Genomic DNA, 17,959 nt, shown 5'->3' with positions numbered 1-17,959 from the left:
GGGGAACCCAAGTTGCCTCTTCGGGGTATGCCCGGCCGAGTCACATGGGTGCAGGCCCAGCCACTAGGCGCTCGCCATCGAGCCCCAACTCCAGGCCTGGCTCCAGAGGGGGGCCCCGGTGACCTGTGTCCGGGCGAAGGAAAATGCCATCCAAAGTTTTTATTCTTCATAGCTGGTTTACTGAAGATTTAGGACCTAGGACCAGTTTGCCTTGGATGACTCTACCAGGGGCATAAAGCCCCAGATAACAGAGCTCCTAGGATCATTGGGACATGCAAATCCCTCCACCACGATAAGGTGGCAGTTCAAGGAGGTCCTAGGTGAGGAAGAGATAGATAGAGATAGATATGCACACACAAAATTTCCATGGCACAGCATATTATAGAGTGTGATATTGCCAGGTAGGAAAGTGTGGCACAGGAAAAAGGTTATGGGTGCTGAGGTGTCAGCTATCACATGGCTGCACTCAGGTCCTAATCTGGGATCCGGAGTTGGTTTGTCATGTGGTAGGTGCAACAATGCACTGTATAAGCGTGTGGTCCTAGCCTCTCTCCACCTGCCCCCCCAAAAAAAGCAGTAATGGAGAGGGAGAAGTAGGAGTAGTGTAGAACTATGTAATACAAGGCAGTCAACCCAGTTCACTGCCCAAGGCGTGAAAAAAATCCTGCAGAGGTTAGCAGGAAGATGCAGCACCTCCTGGACAATACTCAATTCCAACTAGCAACTTATTTCCTTCCTGCCGGTTACGAGGCAGTATGCAGCTTTATATCCAGAGGATGTTGTCCTTTACAGCGATCTGCACCTTTAAGATTTAAAGGCTCTGGGGAACCCACCACAATCACCATCAGGATGGATAACAAGAGTGAATGTGTCAGATTAAAAGACAGTAATTGAAGTGCTTCTGTACTTTGAAAAAGGAAAGTGGGCAAGGAGCTGGTCCAAGAATAGCCAGGCCCAAAGTGTTAGTATTGTTTCTGCTTTAGTTAAGTATGCTTGCTCAATCTAGCCCTATAATTTTGAAAAGGGTACTTTTAAAAAAAAAAAAAAAAGATGGCTTACTTGCAATTATTCTGCACTAGAATGGCCAGGAGGGGGTGGGTCTTGACTATGGACCATCCAGAAGTTAATGTTTCCCACCGATGCTGCTAACTGGAGTTTTTATTTTCCTTTTCTCCATTGTCAGCGAGTAATTCAAGGACAGATATTATTGGGCCTTCGTTTATATTAATCAGTTTCATACTACTTTGTTTTCCTAGATAAATTATCTATCCATTATATTGTAGTATATTTGGATGGTTGATTATAGAAGATAAACACCAGGCACAAGGGAGAAGCAAGTCCGGTTTAGGATATCAGTTCATCACAGGTCATACTCATGTACATATTCACACTGGACCAATTTGGGTCTCTAAACTTAACAAGCATGTCTTTTGGATCTGGGAGAAAAATCCATATGGACATATGGGGAAATATGAACTTCACACAGGCAGTGACAGGACTAGGATTCAAACATACAGAATTCTAGATCTGTGAGGGAGAAGCTCTTATTCATCTAAGACCATATCACATACGTGTACTGTATACATAAATAGTGGTATCACAGAGGAACCAGATCTTGTTACTTACTTACCCTATAAAAAACCCAAAAATCTCAGCTGTGTGTCTTTGCAGAGTTTCACGTTGGGTCCTTGATGGCATACATTTCTCAAGTGACTTACCAAAACGAATTTGCTATTTTATGACTGATTTTGCTCGACATCATGGACAGTACACTGATGACTGTATTGTCATCTGTACTTCTGACTAGTATTAAGTAGAACATACTAGCTCACAAGATAAATGCACTCAGGACAGTCAGTGTGCGTGTAATGCTAAAATGGTGATTTCATAATGTGGGCAGATTAAGGTAAATGTGCACTATGAACCCATTTGTCACTCTGGGCTGCTAGTTCTAATTATTTAAGAGTACAGAAGGCAAAAATCAAGTTATTTCAAAGGAAAGCAGTGTTGTCCTGCAATTTTAATACTGATGGTATTGTGATACAGACCACTGGTCTGTAGGTAGAAATCTCAACTGCTTATGCTCAAAAGCACAAAAAAAATAAAAATAATAAAATGAGAATAAGTGGAAAACTAAATATGATAAAAAAGTGCTGTCAATTCAAAATTATTAAGAAAAGCAATATAAATAACACTATAATCAATAAAACAAAAAAATGAATAAAAAAATCAAAATTTATATCTAAGAAAAATTCAACAAATTTATAATTGACCATAAATGTACAAAAAATACCCAGGGAAAGCAATTGGAAATGAGGTATTGAAACAAGGGTGTAAAGCGGACATATATACACATACAGTAAATGTAAAGAAGCAAAATACAAACAAACTAAAAAGAGCAAAAATTGACAAATATATGATCTAATCTATTCCAGCATTAAATTAACTCTTATGGTGTTATAGGTATCCCAAAAGTGTAAATACATAAAGTGCTTCCATATATACACTTCAAATGATAATTTCACAGGGGTGGCTTGCCAAATAGCCGTTTAACTATTTCAGTGTTAAACTGTACCGCTATTTAAAAAGGGTACGTCAAAATGCAGAGTTCTGACAAGGATGCATTGATATCACAGTTAGACTACTTAGCATTAAAAAACGTACAGAAATAAACCATACGAAACAAAAACCAAACCCGTGAACAGTAAAACTAAAAATGTCATATTCAAGACAATAGAACAGCAGCAGCAGCACCTAAACCTATAGGCAAGAGTTTGTTAGCTCCACAAGGCTGTCCTCCGCCCTCTACTGACAGGCATCTACATACTTATCCTTAGCCATATTATTCGTAGCTTTGGACTTTATCATTTTTATGCAGATGATATTCGGATTGTTTTCAGTGTTAAATATGAAAGTTTATCGAAGCTTTCTCACCTCACAACTTGCCTCAGTAAAATTATGTAATATGCGTCTTTAAAACTAAACAGGAACAAAACCGAAGTCATGCGAAGTAGCATCATAAGAAAACGAGCTACCTTCCAATCACTCTTGGTGATTGAATTCGGACCCGCTTATTCTGCTAGGAATCTTCCTGCCATTTTTAATTCTTCCATTCCTTATTCTACCCACATAAATCACATTAATATTCTTTCAATCTTCTCCGTAACATACCCTCCATGCTTTTATTACATTCCAATCGACTTCTGTATCACCCATATTGGGTGGTGCCCTTTCCAATCTTTTATCACAGCTCTATTTGGTTCAAAATTCTGTTGTAAAAGTCCTTACACAGTTCTGTAATAGCGCACATAACACCCATTCTGCCTCTTTCAGGATTGAATATAAAATTCTATTAGCAACATATAAGGCTTTAAAAGGCCTTGCCCTCTAATGTCCACCGATCCTGGCAATCTCGTGTCGCAAATTACCCTTTCCTATATGGGTGAAACAGCCTACAGAATAGTCCCAAAATTAATATCAGCAGACTCCATGAACTCATATATACACACACATTTGTTCAGGAAGGCAATCAACTTACCTTCACATTTACTTTATCCAGATGCTCGGGATGGTTTACGTTGGTAACACGAAGTAGGTTATCTTTAGTGTTTTCTTGTAGTATTTTTTTGCATTTTTATTTTGGTTTATTGTCTCCTGTTCTAACGCAAAGCTTCATGTTTCCTTTATCATCATTTAGTGTTTTACGCAGCTATTATTTGTATTCAATTTTGTCTATACCGTATTGTTCATTTTGAATTTCTGCGCTTTGAGCATGGCAAAGGTGCCATACAAATACAAAGAATGATTAGTAACATCGTCAGGGTTAAATTAACTCATAGCGTTAAAGGTACCCTTAATTGTGAAGGTGGGAAGTGCGTTTCTATATGGACAAAAGCGTTAATTTCACGGCGGTGGTTTACTAAATAGCTGCGTAACTGTCAGGGTTACTAAACCATTTAAAACAGGTGAAAATGCTAAGCTATGTGAAGCAGCCAATGATATTACAGCTAAGAGACTAGTTAGCATGAAAACCTGTATACAGCCCCTCATTCGGACGCAAATAAACAAAAGCCGGCAATCGTAAAACTGTCGACGCCGTGCGCATGGATGACCAGTTAATGCTAAGCAGAAAGCTACTATTTCAGTGGTCTTTTTTTAACTCATAGTCATATCCACCCTGTCGGCTTTCTATTCAAGACAATAGAAGAACAACGTTGCCTGCATTGGGGCGGACGCACAGATACTTTCCCGACGCCTGCTCCGTCATCCTCTCGCTCTCTCTTGACGCTCACTCTTGTACTTTTTGAAGTTCCCACCCCAAGCGGGATCTGCCCCTCTGTGCACGTGGCGCTTCCCATTGGTTCGCATCTTCTCATTTGCATTTACGTCAGTAAAGGCTGTAGGTCAATCCTTGCGGGTGCTTTTATTGGATCTGCTGCTGTCAAGCAGTGCTAAAGAATTGGAAGGGTAAACGCTGGGAAAAAAATCACGGAGGAAAAACGAGAAAACAAAATTAATATAAAGAAGCAAGCCAAAAACACACGACGACAGTATTTTCTACTTATTATTTTACTTCTCAGTTACTCTCCGGCTTTTCATTTCATGTGCAATTTGAAACTTTAAAAGAATTCCGCACAGCTTCAGGGGTTTCTTCTTTTTTTCAAGAATACGTGCTGTAGAGGTGGTACTACTGGACAATTTGACAGCCTTTCACATCTTTTTCTATTTGGAAAAATGGTGGGCCTTTAATACATTGTGGTCTGGTATGTTGCGTGTGCCTTATTGGCGTCTTCAGAATGTTGCATAAATAAAGCACGCGAGTCTGACTTTTTTCCTTTCGCTCCGCGAAATACAAGCCTATATTCTCTGACTAGATTTTTTTTTCGTTGTTGGCTATCGAGTGGAATGTTTGGTTGGAGTGAAACGCTTTTTATCTGGGGACCCTTCGCGTCAAAAGCGCTGCCAGACGGAATATTGCATGAATTTAAATAGCCTGTTGATGGAAATGACTTGGCGATGAAGTGGACACGACTGTAGCGAGACTGGGTGAGAGCCCTGTGGCGGACCAAGAAGGAGAAATAATAACAGTAAGCCTTAAATAACCGAGTTGCTTCATTGGAAAGAAGAGAACAATTTGCATATGTCTGGGTGGTAAAGCATCAGAAGAAGCGAGCTAACTATACTGATAACAATAATGATGGCATATAAAACATTCGTGCAAGGATAAAAAATGCTTCGTGGGAGAATGAGTGGAATACACGCGGGGATGGATGCAGCTACAGTGAGGAGAGAAATGCGAAAGCGACTGGAATAGATGGATTTGTTCTGGGGAGGGGGAACCCAACGCTTGTGCGTAATTTTATAGTTTACTTCATGAAATAGACGGAAAGGAAACTGATTTCCTGGTAGGGGGAAAAAGGAAGATAATATATTATTCATGCTTTGTGGAAGGGAAACGAGTGAAAGCCTATATCTTTGCATAAGAATAAACAGGAGTATATAAGCATTGATTGTGGAGAGAGAATCTTAAAAAAATCAGGACACTACAAACACAGTAAACCAAGGAAAAGAAGAAGAAAAGTGAATTTGAAGCATGGGCTGTGCTTCAAGTATTCACATCACAGATAGCAGAGTGGTCTATCACAGTGGCAAGGAGTCCGAGGATTCAAACTCGCCCCACCAAACCAACTCAAGTCAGTCTCAGCAGCATCTGCAGCCGGGGAATACAGTGCCGGGATTATTCATTAAACCCTCCAACGCGTCATCCACTTACAAGGTGAGGGGTAATTCCTCCAAGAAAGGCAAGAAAGAGAACAGTCAGAGCATGGCTTCAGAAACCCAAAGCTGCCGATCCAGTGCAAAGGTAAAAAAAAAAAAAAAAAAGCATGCAGAACTAGATCGATGCGCTGCTAGGTAACAAGATGTGTGCAATGTGAATATAATTGTGGGCAGAGAAATTGAATTAGTGTGTGTGTGTGCATACATTTGTGCACATTCAGAAATAAAGCAGATAAGCAGAAAATCACAGAGGTGCCCAGGTAAATGAAAATATTGTACGTGTTTGTCCCTCCCCTCTAATAGTTTAATGTCACGGGGTCTTCTGTTATACTATGGAAAGTAAATAGGCATACTCAAATCAACAGTTTTCATTTAGAACCCACTGAAGTACATGGTAGTTTGTATGAGTATTGTAAGTGAAAAGGTAAAGCTTGAGTGTACACTGTTTGCCACGTCTGTGGAAGACAGCTAGCCAGAAGGCAGCTAACTTAACTCTTGGGTTGTTTGTTTCCTGGGTGGGGACTGGTATTGTATGATCAGAGAGGATCTAGCAATTTAAGGACAACATATTTTGCTTTTCACAAAGTTGTTTTTTGTTTGTTTTGCAGTGATAGGCAATGATATTTATTTTTTGGGGGTTGGGGCACAACCACCCAATCAAACTATTAACAAAAAAAATGTGGCAGTGGAGTCTGTACTCTCACCTGCTGTAAAGGTGTTTCCACTGGGATTAGCTGCCTGAATTTGCACAGACTGGTAAAAGGGGAACCAACATTAATACACACTTGCCAACACCTGCTTGGACTGAATGTGAAAAGGTCTTTAGGTTTCTGTCTTTTTTTTTTTTAACCTTCATATGGTTTGTATGTATATTTTATAAGGTATATGAGTTAAATACTTGGTATGTGCACATTTTTAAATGATCGTATACATCATATACAATTATATATACGTATATATATATATATATGTGTGTGTGTATATATGTGTATGTGTGTGTGTGTGTGTATATATATATATATATATATATATATATATACGTTGCCTGTCTGGTTACCTGAAAGGTAGAGTGTACAGTCTAAACTGGTGGAAATTTACGGATCATTTATTTGATAGTCACAAAAGTACATAGACCCCAAGACTGGACAATTTGAATCTTTTAGTAAATTTGCCAAACTTTACTCAATGTGTCTGAATTATATTTGAGTGCATTTCTGTGCATAACAGCTGAATTATATAATAGGTCTTTTTCTCTGATGAATGAAAAATGTATGAATTACATTTCATCAAAGTGTGCATATATTGTTGGGATACTGTTTTTGTATATAGTATACATCTTACATTTGCTCATGTGTACATGTATATATGTATCAGGATATGTGTAAAAGTGTGTGTTTGTACATATTCTATCTGTCTGTCTGTCTGTCTATACAGTAATAATAAGATATCACTCACCAGTCATTCAGAGACCTTCATCAAAAGGCAGGGCAGTTAATCATGATTTTAACAAGTTATGATTGGTTTATTATGAGCAAGAAAACAAGGACTAATTTAAGTCAAGCATTGCCCAAGAAACCAGTTAAAAATGTCAGTAAAAACTGAGGAAAGTGGGTCATGTAATGTCTGAAATGAGAAATAGTCAGGTCACATTACCTCCTTACCTATTTTACTAGCACAACAGTTTTGTGATTTTGTGTTTGTATTTTTGAAGATGAAACATGACAACTTTTAAAAGTTTTTGGATGAAATATTTGGACATCCTAGCCTATTAGCTAACCAAACCAGCAGGACTGAAAGGTCTCCGTTCATTTGTCAAACCTCTTATGGCATTTTTTAATATAGTATATTTTGTGTGTGTGTATATCTCCATAATAAATTTAGCCTTCATTTTCATTATATATGTATGTTAAATCTATAGAATATAGGTATATAATATAGATATATTTAACATTTTGATAATAATATACATATTGTTAATTAATATGTATATTATTCTGCTAGTTGGTACAAGCTCTCAAGTTGAGGTTTATTAAGTATCCATAGTTCCATGGAAGCTGATAAGAGTATTTTATTTATATATATATATATATATATATATATATATATATATATATATATATATATATATATATATATATATAAAAACCACCCCTCAAGTACACTTACATATATAAATATGAGCTCATGTTACAGAACATGAGTGGACATGAAGTGGAATTTTAAATATATACAAAATGTAATGCAAGGAATTTATTTATATTAAATATTATTTTGTAAACAAGCAGAGTTTCACCCTGTTCTGCAAGTATTTAATGATTTGACAATTTTTTAATATGTATCATACAGCAGATATTTTTTAAAATTAGTCATCATATTAAGATTTATTTCAACTTGCATGCAAAGTTATGTGGATATAGATGTATATTTCTATAGTGCAACAGATTTATCAATAACAAAACATTTGTGTTATGGTTATGCTTATATATGTGACTCCTATTCATGCAAACATATGTAGCAAAACAGAAACACAGTATTCATATTCATCCGAGAAATACAGTACTGAAACAAGCCATGAAAAGCAGGTTTGAACATATCTGATTATAGAATGTTAAGACTGCTAATATTGCTATTGGCGCATAATGTAATGCAACGAATAGTATACTTAAACCTTTGATTTAATGTTTTATTGCCCTATTTTGCTAAATGATCATTTCTTTGAAGGTTTTACATTTTAAAATCATTTTGAGGAAGTTAGCTTTATTGAAAGAGAGAATAAAGTAGTAATAGAGTATATAGTTTTTATGCTCATTGATAAGCATTTCAGATGGTTGAAACATAAAATGCTAATCAGAAAATGGTCTTTTTCCAAACATTTGATTATTATTAACTCATAGCAAAACTCTAATTAAAGTGGCTACATTCTTAGCATTTTTAGGGCACTAAATCTTTTTTCTGTCAATTGTTCCTACTCACTTGTCCTTCTTTAATTAAACTCGATGGTTTATTTAAAAAAAAATAATAGATTAGAGGCTGACTTGCTTGGCTTTTATAAAAGTGTGAAAAAAATCCTTGGTGCCTATTTGTTTATTAATGCTGAAAATGAACAAATACAACAGTGCAGTGAATAATTTGGGGGGATATGTCAACTATTTCTATTTAAATAACCCTCTGAATATGTATATCATAGCTAATACATGATTATGAATTAAATATTACCATTGGTATGGTGAATTTGCCAATATTCTTTTGCAGTTGAATCTCATTTGTAATGCTTTTCTGTGTTATGAATGGCACCAAGAAGTGATAACTGGAGTGGAATAAGCTGTTGTAAAAATAAATTTTGAACATTTGTTTTGCTAAAAAGACTTGTAATAGGCATCATCTGCTACTTCAAGTTGTATATAAGAAAAAAAAATCAGTGGTAGTTTGGAAGTAGCTCATATTTAATTATTTACAATTTTCAGTGTTGTTCATTTGTTTTTACCACAAGTGAAGCAACAATATTGTGTGGTTTTTGCCTCTGTAAATTTCTTAAATCCTTCTAATCACTAATATCACCTTTATGGCAAGGGATTGTGTAGACATTGGTCTCTGCTGCAGCATATGCAACCTAAATCAGTCAGTGAATATGTACCTGTAGGTAGTCTGAAAAGAAACTTTGGAGTTCAATAGACAGTAGAGATGGAAATGCTTTAAATAAGGAATTATATGCACTTGAAATAGAGTGTTATAACTTGGGGAAAATAAATGAGCCTTTAAGAACTTCCTGCATGTTTTTTTTTCTGAAGAACCTGTAATCACCCCACCACTCCAAATTTAATTTGATCAAGGTTTTTAAGCACACCACGACGTTTGCTTATGAGCATAAAAATGGAAAGTGTCAGTTCTTTCTTTTGCTACTGATATAGTTAATTAATTCTCCCTTGTACATTTCAGATCATGCATTTAGTGTAAATAAACTTCATTGGGGCTTGGTTGTCCATCAAAAATGCTGTTTTTTTAAATATAATTTTTGTTCATGTTTGCCTACTGCATGCAGTATGAAAACCACACAACACCTGTGTTGTGTTCAGACGTTGCATACTCCATGAAGAACAGATGCATTTTTTGCCTGGCAAGCTTGGATATAAAATCCCTGCGTTTACAAGTATAACTTTATGCATCAGAAGTGCTGTTGCTAATTTTCTCTTTGAATGCTTAGCAATTGTTAGACAAAAACGTCTTTAATGGTAAATTATATCTGCCATTGCAGTGGTCTCTTACTGTCTTCATACAGTAATTACATTATTTTATAACACTGTCTTAACAGAGCATAAGGGTGATTTAAAATGAGTTCGACTTGATTCATGCAAACTGCTGAAAATCCAAAGTTTTTTGAAGTGGCAGCAGTGGGTTACTTTTTACAACAACAACAACATTTATTTATATCGCACATTTTCATACAAACAGTAGCTCAAAGTGCTTTACATAATAAAAAATAGAAAAATAAAAGACACAATAAGAAAACAAAATAAATCAACATTAATTAACATCGAAATAAGAGTAAGGTTCTTTGGCCAGGGCGGACAGAAAAAACATGGATTTTAGAGACACCATGAGTAGTTATTATGAGGAGATTGAACATACAGAGTATCAGGATTAAGTTAAATTAAGTTAAATTGAAGTTATAAAAAGGCCATGTTAAAGTTTTATGCACTTCTGACTGTGCTTTGGTCGTCTTTCTTTGCTTATCCATATTCTGTATGTCTGTACATAGAAACAAACCATACAAAAACTAGAGTGAGCTACATAGGTTGAGACAATAGAAATAAGTCAAGATTTAATTATCTTAATTAAAATCAACATCATGTGCCAGACTGAAATCCCATATAGAGTCAGCACCTGACTTGTGCCCAATGTTGCTGGGATAGACTCTCACTCCCCTGTAACTGGAATATTCAGATTCTGAGGATTGATAGATGGTTATTTATTCTGAATAGTCTAACAGCTCCACACCGAGTCACTGCAAAATTTGTAGATTCCCTCCACCTCTGTGCTGTTCTTAAAACTTCCATATTTAAATGATGTGTGTGATTAGTAACCTGGCTTAGGGCAGATGTTGGTGTGTGAATATAATCTACAATGGGCTGGCTGCCAGTCCAGGGCTAGTTCCTGCCGTGCTGCTGATACTGTTGGAATCATGTCTGGCCCCCAGCACACTGTTATTTGTATATACTGTTGATTTTGAAATTAACTAAATGTGTGGAGTTCCACAATGTCCCAAAAAGTATGAACTGTGTCATAATCTTACTTTTCAATATTGGTGCATGGATAGTACCATAAACCTATGTTGTGAATTGTTTGTATTAATTTATTGAACAGCTATGGAAAGACACATTTTCCAAGAAAATATAAAACATACTGAATAAGTATCTAAAATAAGAAAAAATAATATTGTGCTGTACAGTCCGGAAAAGTAACTAGTACATTTCAATCCAGTGATCTCAGCAGTTTAGGAGAATAGCTCTTTTGGCATAGAATACCGAGTGCATTAGACTAGTGTGGCCACATATCAAGCCACACTTCTTAGTCGGTAGCTTTCTTTCAACAGTATTTTCATACCATAGTATATGAGTAAGTATTTTTTGTGGTAGTAGATGAGAAGGTGTAACTGGATAGACTATAACATACCAGTTCTGTCACTTGAGTGGAATAAATGCATTCATTTATTAAATTTATTTTCAGAGAGACCCATCAAGAGCAAGCATCCTAATACAATAAATACACAGAAGAATAGGAAGCCAGATGTTGTCGAAAAGAAGTGCTAACATTGTTTTTAAAATGAGAGCACAGTGAAAATGAACAATTACGGTTACTTAAAGTAAAGATGGCAGCACAGTGTTTAACACTATTTCTTTCCAGATATGAAAAGAGTAGGATTAAATTTGGCCCTATCACCTAAGGTGGAATTCACATATTCTCCTAATGTAGTTCTGGCTTTTTTAACCCCTAACACATGCCCAAATGTTTCTTCCATATCCCTAAAACATGCCTGTCATACTAATTGATTAGTATAATTAGGCATGATATGAATGAGTGCAGGTATGCACATGAATGTGGCCTGCAATATTTCATCTATGGTTGGTTCCAGTTTTGAACAGTGCTACGAGGATTGGCTCTGACTTTCTCTGATTCCAAAATTGAATTAAGCATGTTCAGGAAATCATTTGAAAACAGGTCATTTTCTTGTCTGAGTGGAATTTGATTTCATTCAAAATTGATTTAATAGGTTTTGTATAATTTTAGACTTGTAATGGACTGTTGCCTTGTCTACGAATGATTCCTGCATTTTATCTCAGGTTGCTGAGATAGTCATTGGCTTGCTGTGACCCTAAAACTAGTCTAGGCAGATTTATGAAATGAGTGACTGGGTAGGTGGGTAATTTTGTACTTTTTAGTTATTATCAGTGCACAGATAATAATGTTTATAATTAAGTACTTGCATTAAATATGTAATTTGAATTGTGCAATATTTAAAAAATACAAATACAATGACTAAAATATTCATGAAGATAATTGTGTATTTTTAATGTTTAACTTGAATCAAATGTGACTGTGAGCTTAGCTTTAGTAGTGTAGGAATTAATTCAGTAATGTAACATTCTTCACCATGTGTAATCCAGTAGCACAGAGTAGAAGGCAGGAAACATCCCTGGATATGTTGCCAGGCCATCACAGGGCCCAATGAAATACACATTCATTTTGGGCCTATTTAGAATCAACAGTCGTCTAAAGCACTAATGTTTGGGGTTAATCAGATTACCCAAAGGGAGACCCACACAGAAGGGTTCAGATGTGGTATTAGATCATTGGGGATATTGGTGAAATCTTGTGTACTTTAAGCCTTCTTTAGTCTGTTCTCCAAATGCAAAGGACACAAAAGTTATATTTTTCTTGAAGTCCAGAGTGGTACTCTTTATCTTGATTTAAATAACTTGCTCAAGCTTAGACTAGTAAATTGACATTACAAGTTAAAATGTTACATGTTCATTACAGATTGAGCATGCAAAACTATCAAGGACACAATTTTATGTGGCATATACGTACATATATAGTATGTTTGTAAAGGAATACCTTTGACTTGAAAAATACCATACTTATCCTTTAAGTAGTTCCTTATTATTTTTTTTAAGTTTTCCTGTGGAAGATTTGACGCAGGGACTCTCATTGACAGTTGGGGTATCAGCTTATGTTCCAACATCACAGGCAGTTGCACAGATCAAGTGGTGGTGGTGGCTCAAAATGCCACCAGAGAAAAGTAGATGTTACTAATGGTTGCAGATCATAAAGAATTCGATGGTTTTAGAAGTTTTTAACATGTTCTGTGGTATTAGCCTGGCTTATCTTTATTGATAAAGTATTCCAGATTGTTGGTGCATAACAGCAAAAGGCTGCCTCATTTCTTCTGTTATGCCTATCTCTTGGACTAATAAGCAAACAACTATTAGATCATCTAAGGTTATGAACGGGAATGCAGAGGACAGGAACTCCAAAAGGAAGAATAAAGATTATTTAAAGCTTTATATTCCACTAATAATATTTAAAGTCTGTTTACAATGGTAACCAATTTAACAATACTAAAATGGGTGATACATGCTCAAACATACTCCTAACCAATAGCCATCCATCCATCCTCTTCCGCTTTTCCGGGGTGAGGTCACGGGGGCAGCAGCTTGAGCAGAGAGGCCCAAACTTCCCACTCCCCGGCCACTTCTTCCAGCTTTTCCAGGAGAATCCCAAGGCGTTCCCGGCCCAGCCGGGAGACATAGTCCCTCCAGCGTGTCCTGGGTCTTCCCCGGGGCCTCCTCCCCGGTTGAACATGCCCGGAACACCTTACCAGGGTGGCGTCCAGGAGGCATCCAGATCAGATGCCCGAGCCACCTCATCTGACCCCTCTTGATGTGGAGGAGCAGCGGCTCTACTCTGAGCCCCTCCCGGATGACTGATCTTCTCACCCTATCTTTAAGGGAAAGCCCAGACACCCTGCGGGGGAAACTCATTTCAGCCGCTTGTATTCGCAATCTCGTTCTTTCGATCACTACCCATAGCTCATGACCATAGGTGAGGGTAGGAACATAGATTGACTGGTAAATTGAGAGCTTCCCCTTACGGCTCAGCTCTTTTTTCACCACAACAGACCGATGCAGAGCCCGCATCACTGCGGATGCCGCACCGATCCGCCTGTCGATCTCACGGTCCATGCTTCCCTCACTCATGAACAAGACCCCGAGATACTTGAACTCCTCCACTTGGGGCAGGATCTCTCCCCCAACCCTGAGAGGGCACTCCACCCTTTTCTGGCTGAGGACCATGGTCTTGGATTTGGAGGTGCTGATTCTCATCCCAGCCGCTTCACACTCAGCTGCGAACCGATCCAGAGAGAGCTGAAGATCACGGCCTGATGAAGCAAACAGGACAACATCATCTGCAAAAAGCAGTGACCCAATCCTGAGTCCACCAAACCGGACCCTTCAACACCCTGGCTGCGCCTAGAAATTCTGTCCATAAAAGTTATGAACAGAATTGGTGACAAAGGCAGCCCTGGCGGAGTCCAACTCTCACTGGAAACGGGCTTGACTTACTGCCGGCAATGCGGACCAAGCTCTGACACCGGTTGTACAGGGACCGAACAGCTCTTATCAGGGGGTCCGGTACCCCATACTCCTGGAGCACCCCCCACAGGATTCCCTGAGGGACACGGTCGAACGCCTTTTCCAAGTCCACAAAACATATGTAGACTGGTTGGGCAAACTCCTATGCAGCATCTAGGATTCTGCTAAGGGTGTAGAGCTGGTCCACTGTTCCGTGAGCAGGACGAAAACCACACTGTTCTTCCTGAATCCAAGGTTCGACTATCCGATGGACCCCCCTCTCCAGAACCCCCGAATAGACTTTTGGAACACACCCTCTGGTCCCCCTTTTTAAAAAGGAGGATCACCACCCCGGTCTGCCAGTCCAGAGGCACTGTCTCCGATGTCCATGTGATGTTGCAGAGACATGTCAACCAAGACAGTCCTACAACATCCAGAGCCTTGAGGAACTCCGGGCATATCTCATGCCACCACACAGATAGTAACAAAATATGTTCTACTGTATTATGATTAAAATAGGAAAAGAAGTGTTTAAATGTACTTCAGAATTTGGCAGACATTAATTAATGGTGTCTTTAATCATTTAAATAACTTAAACACATACCAATTCTAAGCATGTCTTTTTGTACCTGAACTATTAAGTCTTCAGATTTCTCAATTGTCATATATCCTTATCATGTATTTTGCCATGGATAAAGAGGTAATGGAAACAAAAGCAACAGTAATGTAAAATGTTACTACAGTTCCTCCAGAAAATATTCACAGCGTATCACTTTTTCCACATTTTGTTATGTTAAGTCTTATTCCAAAATGGATTAAATTCATTTTTTTCCTCAGAATTCCACACACAACACCCCATAATGACAACGTGAAAAAAGTTTACTTCAGGTTTTTGAAAATTTATTAAAAATAAAAAAAAACACCTATCCTTGGCCAGTTTCGCCCATTCCTCTTTGCAGCACCTCTCAAGCTCCATCAAGTTGGATGGGAAGCGTCGGTGCACAGCCATTTTAAGATCTCTCCAGAGATGTTCAATCGGATTCAAGTCTGGGCTCTGGCTGGGCCATTCAAAGACATTCACAGAGTTGTCCTGAAGCCACTCCTTTGATATCTTAGCTTTGTGCTTAGGGTCGTTGTCCTGCTGAAAGATGAACCGTCGCCCCAGTCTGAGGTCAAGAGCGCGCTGGAGCAGGTTTTCATCCAGGATGTCTCTGTACATTGCTGCAGTCATCTTTCCCTTTATCCTGATTAGTCTCCCAGTTCCTGCCACTGAAAAACATCCCCACAGCATGATGCTGCCACCACCATGCTTCACTGTAGGGATGGTATTGGCCTGGTGATGAGCGGTGCCTGGTTTCCTCCAAACGTGACGCCTGGCATTCACACCAAAGAGTTCAATCTTTGTCTCATCAGACCAGAGAATTTTGTTTCTCATGGTCTGAGAGTCCTTCAGGTGCCTTTTGGTAAACTCCAGGCGGGTTGCCATGTGCCTTTTACTAAGGAGTGGCTTCCGTCTGGCCACTCTACCATACAGGCCTGATTGGTGGATTGCTGCGGAGATGGTTGTCCTTCTGGAAGGTTCTTCTCTCTCCACAGAGGACCTCTGGAGCTCTGACAGAGTGACCATCGGGTTCTTGGTCACCTCCCTGACTAAAGCCCTTCTCCCCCGATCGCTCAGTTTAGATGGCCGGCCAGCTCTAGGAAGATTCCTGGTGGTTTCGAACTTCTTCCACTTACAGATGATGGAGGCCACTGTGCTCATTGGGACTTTCAAAGCAGCAGAAATTTTTCTGTAACCTTCCCCAGATTTGTGCCTCGAGACGATCCTGTCTTGGAGGTTTACAGACAATTCCTTTGACTTGGTTTGTGCTCTGACATGAACTGTCAACTGTGGGACCTTCTATAGACAGGTGTGTGCCTTTCCAAATCATGTCCAATCACCAGAATTTACCACAGGTGGACTCCAATGAAGCTACAGAAACATCTCAAGGATGATCAGGGGAAACAGGATGTACCTGAGCTCAATTTTGAGCTTCATGGCAAAGGCTGTGAATGCTTATATACATGTGCTTTCTCAATATTTTTATTTTTTTAATAAATTTGCAAAAATCTCAAGTAAACTTTTTTCACGTTGTCATTGTGGGGTGTTGTATGTAGAATTCTGAGGAAAAAAATGAATTTAATCCATTTTGGAATAAGGCTGTAACATAACAAAATGTGGAAAAAGTGATGTGCTGTGAATACTTTCCAGATGCACTGTATATATTATTATTTTTTCAATTATCCTATAGTCTACCAATTTGTTGAATAGTAATTTAAAATTTAATAAAAATCAAATCAATCAAAAACACTCCTATATCATGGCTATCAGTGATACCAGTGTTATTGTATTAAGTAAAATATTGATACTGAGCAGAAAAGTATAAAATAAAACATGATAAATATAACCTTTTTAGTTAAGATGTACACTCTTGCTTTTAAACCAGAGCACATGATAACTCTGTCTGGAAGTTGGTGCATGACTATTTTAGTCTAGAGGTGATCAAAATATTCCTATACTAGATGCCTCCAACATCAGATTTTCCTAAAATCTTCAACTCCACAAGTGAGTTGTTTTACCATTAACTTTCCCCGAGTTTTTCAAATGAATGGACAGATGGGTGAAAGGACATGGCCAAGCCCCCACATATTTACCAAACAGTGCCTAAGCAAGGACAACATTTCCGTTCTGATACTAATGATACTCCGGGGAAAAGTATATTCCGCCACAGGCTGCAGTTTCTGCACACAGAATCTGTGAGGTCTTTTTTTTTTTTGCATACAGAAGTTAATTATATGATTTTTGGCTGCAAATGAGTTTTAATGTGGAGGCAATGCCATCATGACAGAGCACACATTTGCTATGTGTTTTTTGTGATGAACAAAGCCACTATGTATACTGTAGTAAACAATCAAAAGTGCAAACTTTGTGTGTTTTTCACTTGAAAGGATGAAGCTGGTAACACTTTTTATTATGTTTACAATATATCTGCTCTGTTTGCCATTTTCCTGCATGCCAAAAATTGTGTGCTTAGTTCGATTCACATTTGAAATATGCTAGTAACAGCTGGGCCAAGAGCAGAATCAGTGTCACATGCCAGGAGCAGTGAAGGTATGGCAGATATGCCACCATGACAAGAAAAACGTAAAAGAATAGCAGTACACAAAATGTGCATCCATGTGGGGCGAGACACAGTCGCTTTCTTTGCTTGATTTCTCAGTCTACAGACACTGTATGTAAGACATATTATATCTATGTGTTTAAGTGTAGGATTTAGACAAAAATATAAGCAACAAGCTAGTATGTTTGCAGATGATACCAAACTGGGAGGAAGGGAAGATAATGTAGAATCAACTGAATGGTTACAGAGGGACTTCAACAGCACATATAGGCTTGGGGTGATTTGTGTCACAAGGAGTTTTAATGTAAGTAAATGTAAAAGTATTACATGTAGTAAGTAGAAATGTCAGATCTGAATACACAATGTGAGGTATGAAACTTGAAACTACAC

At 38.1% G+C, this 17,959-nt stretch overlaps 1 protein-coding gene and 1 long non-coding RNA gene across 4 annotated transcripts in view; one reads left to right on the top strand and one right to left on the bottom strand.

Moving 5' to 3' along the window:
• Positions 1–4,343, bottom strand: part of LOC120541313 — a 64,484-nt gene extending 60,141 nt beyond the window's left edge. The window contains exon 1 of the long non-coding RNA XR_005635984.1: positions 3,539–4,343. This is a non-coding gene — a long non-coding RNA (uncharacterized LOC120541313). The remainder of the gene's footprint in view (positions 1–3,538) is intronic.
• pde8a (phosphodiesterase 8A) overlaps positions 1–17,959 on the top strand; it is a 291,906-nt gene that overhangs the window by 42,844 nt on the left and 231,103 nt on the right. The window contains exon 1 of one of the 3 annotated variants that reach the window (XM_039772803.1): positions 4,391–5,863. The exons of 1 other annotated variant lie outside the window; for it this stretch is intronic. In XM_039772803.1, the coding sequence (XP_039628737.1) occupies positions 5,594–5,863 (270 nt within the window). In that variant the 5' untranslated portion in view covers positions 4,391–5,593. Of the gene's footprint in view, positions 1–4,390; positions 5,864–17,959 lie in introns of those variants that run through there. One more of the 3 variants, XM_039772805.1, reaches the window with a different exon arrangement.

This window comes from Polypterus senegalus, chromosome 12 (assembly GCF_016835505.1).
Source record: "Polypterus senegalus isolate Bchr_013 chromosome 12, ASM1683550v1, whole genome shotgun sequence".
In the NCBI taxonomy this organism is placed as follows: domain Eukaryota; kingdom Metazoa; phylum Chordata; class Cladistia; order Polypteriformes; family Polypteridae; genus Polypterus; species Polypterus senegalus.
This window is presented reverse-complemented; position numbering and strand designations above follow the sequence as displayed.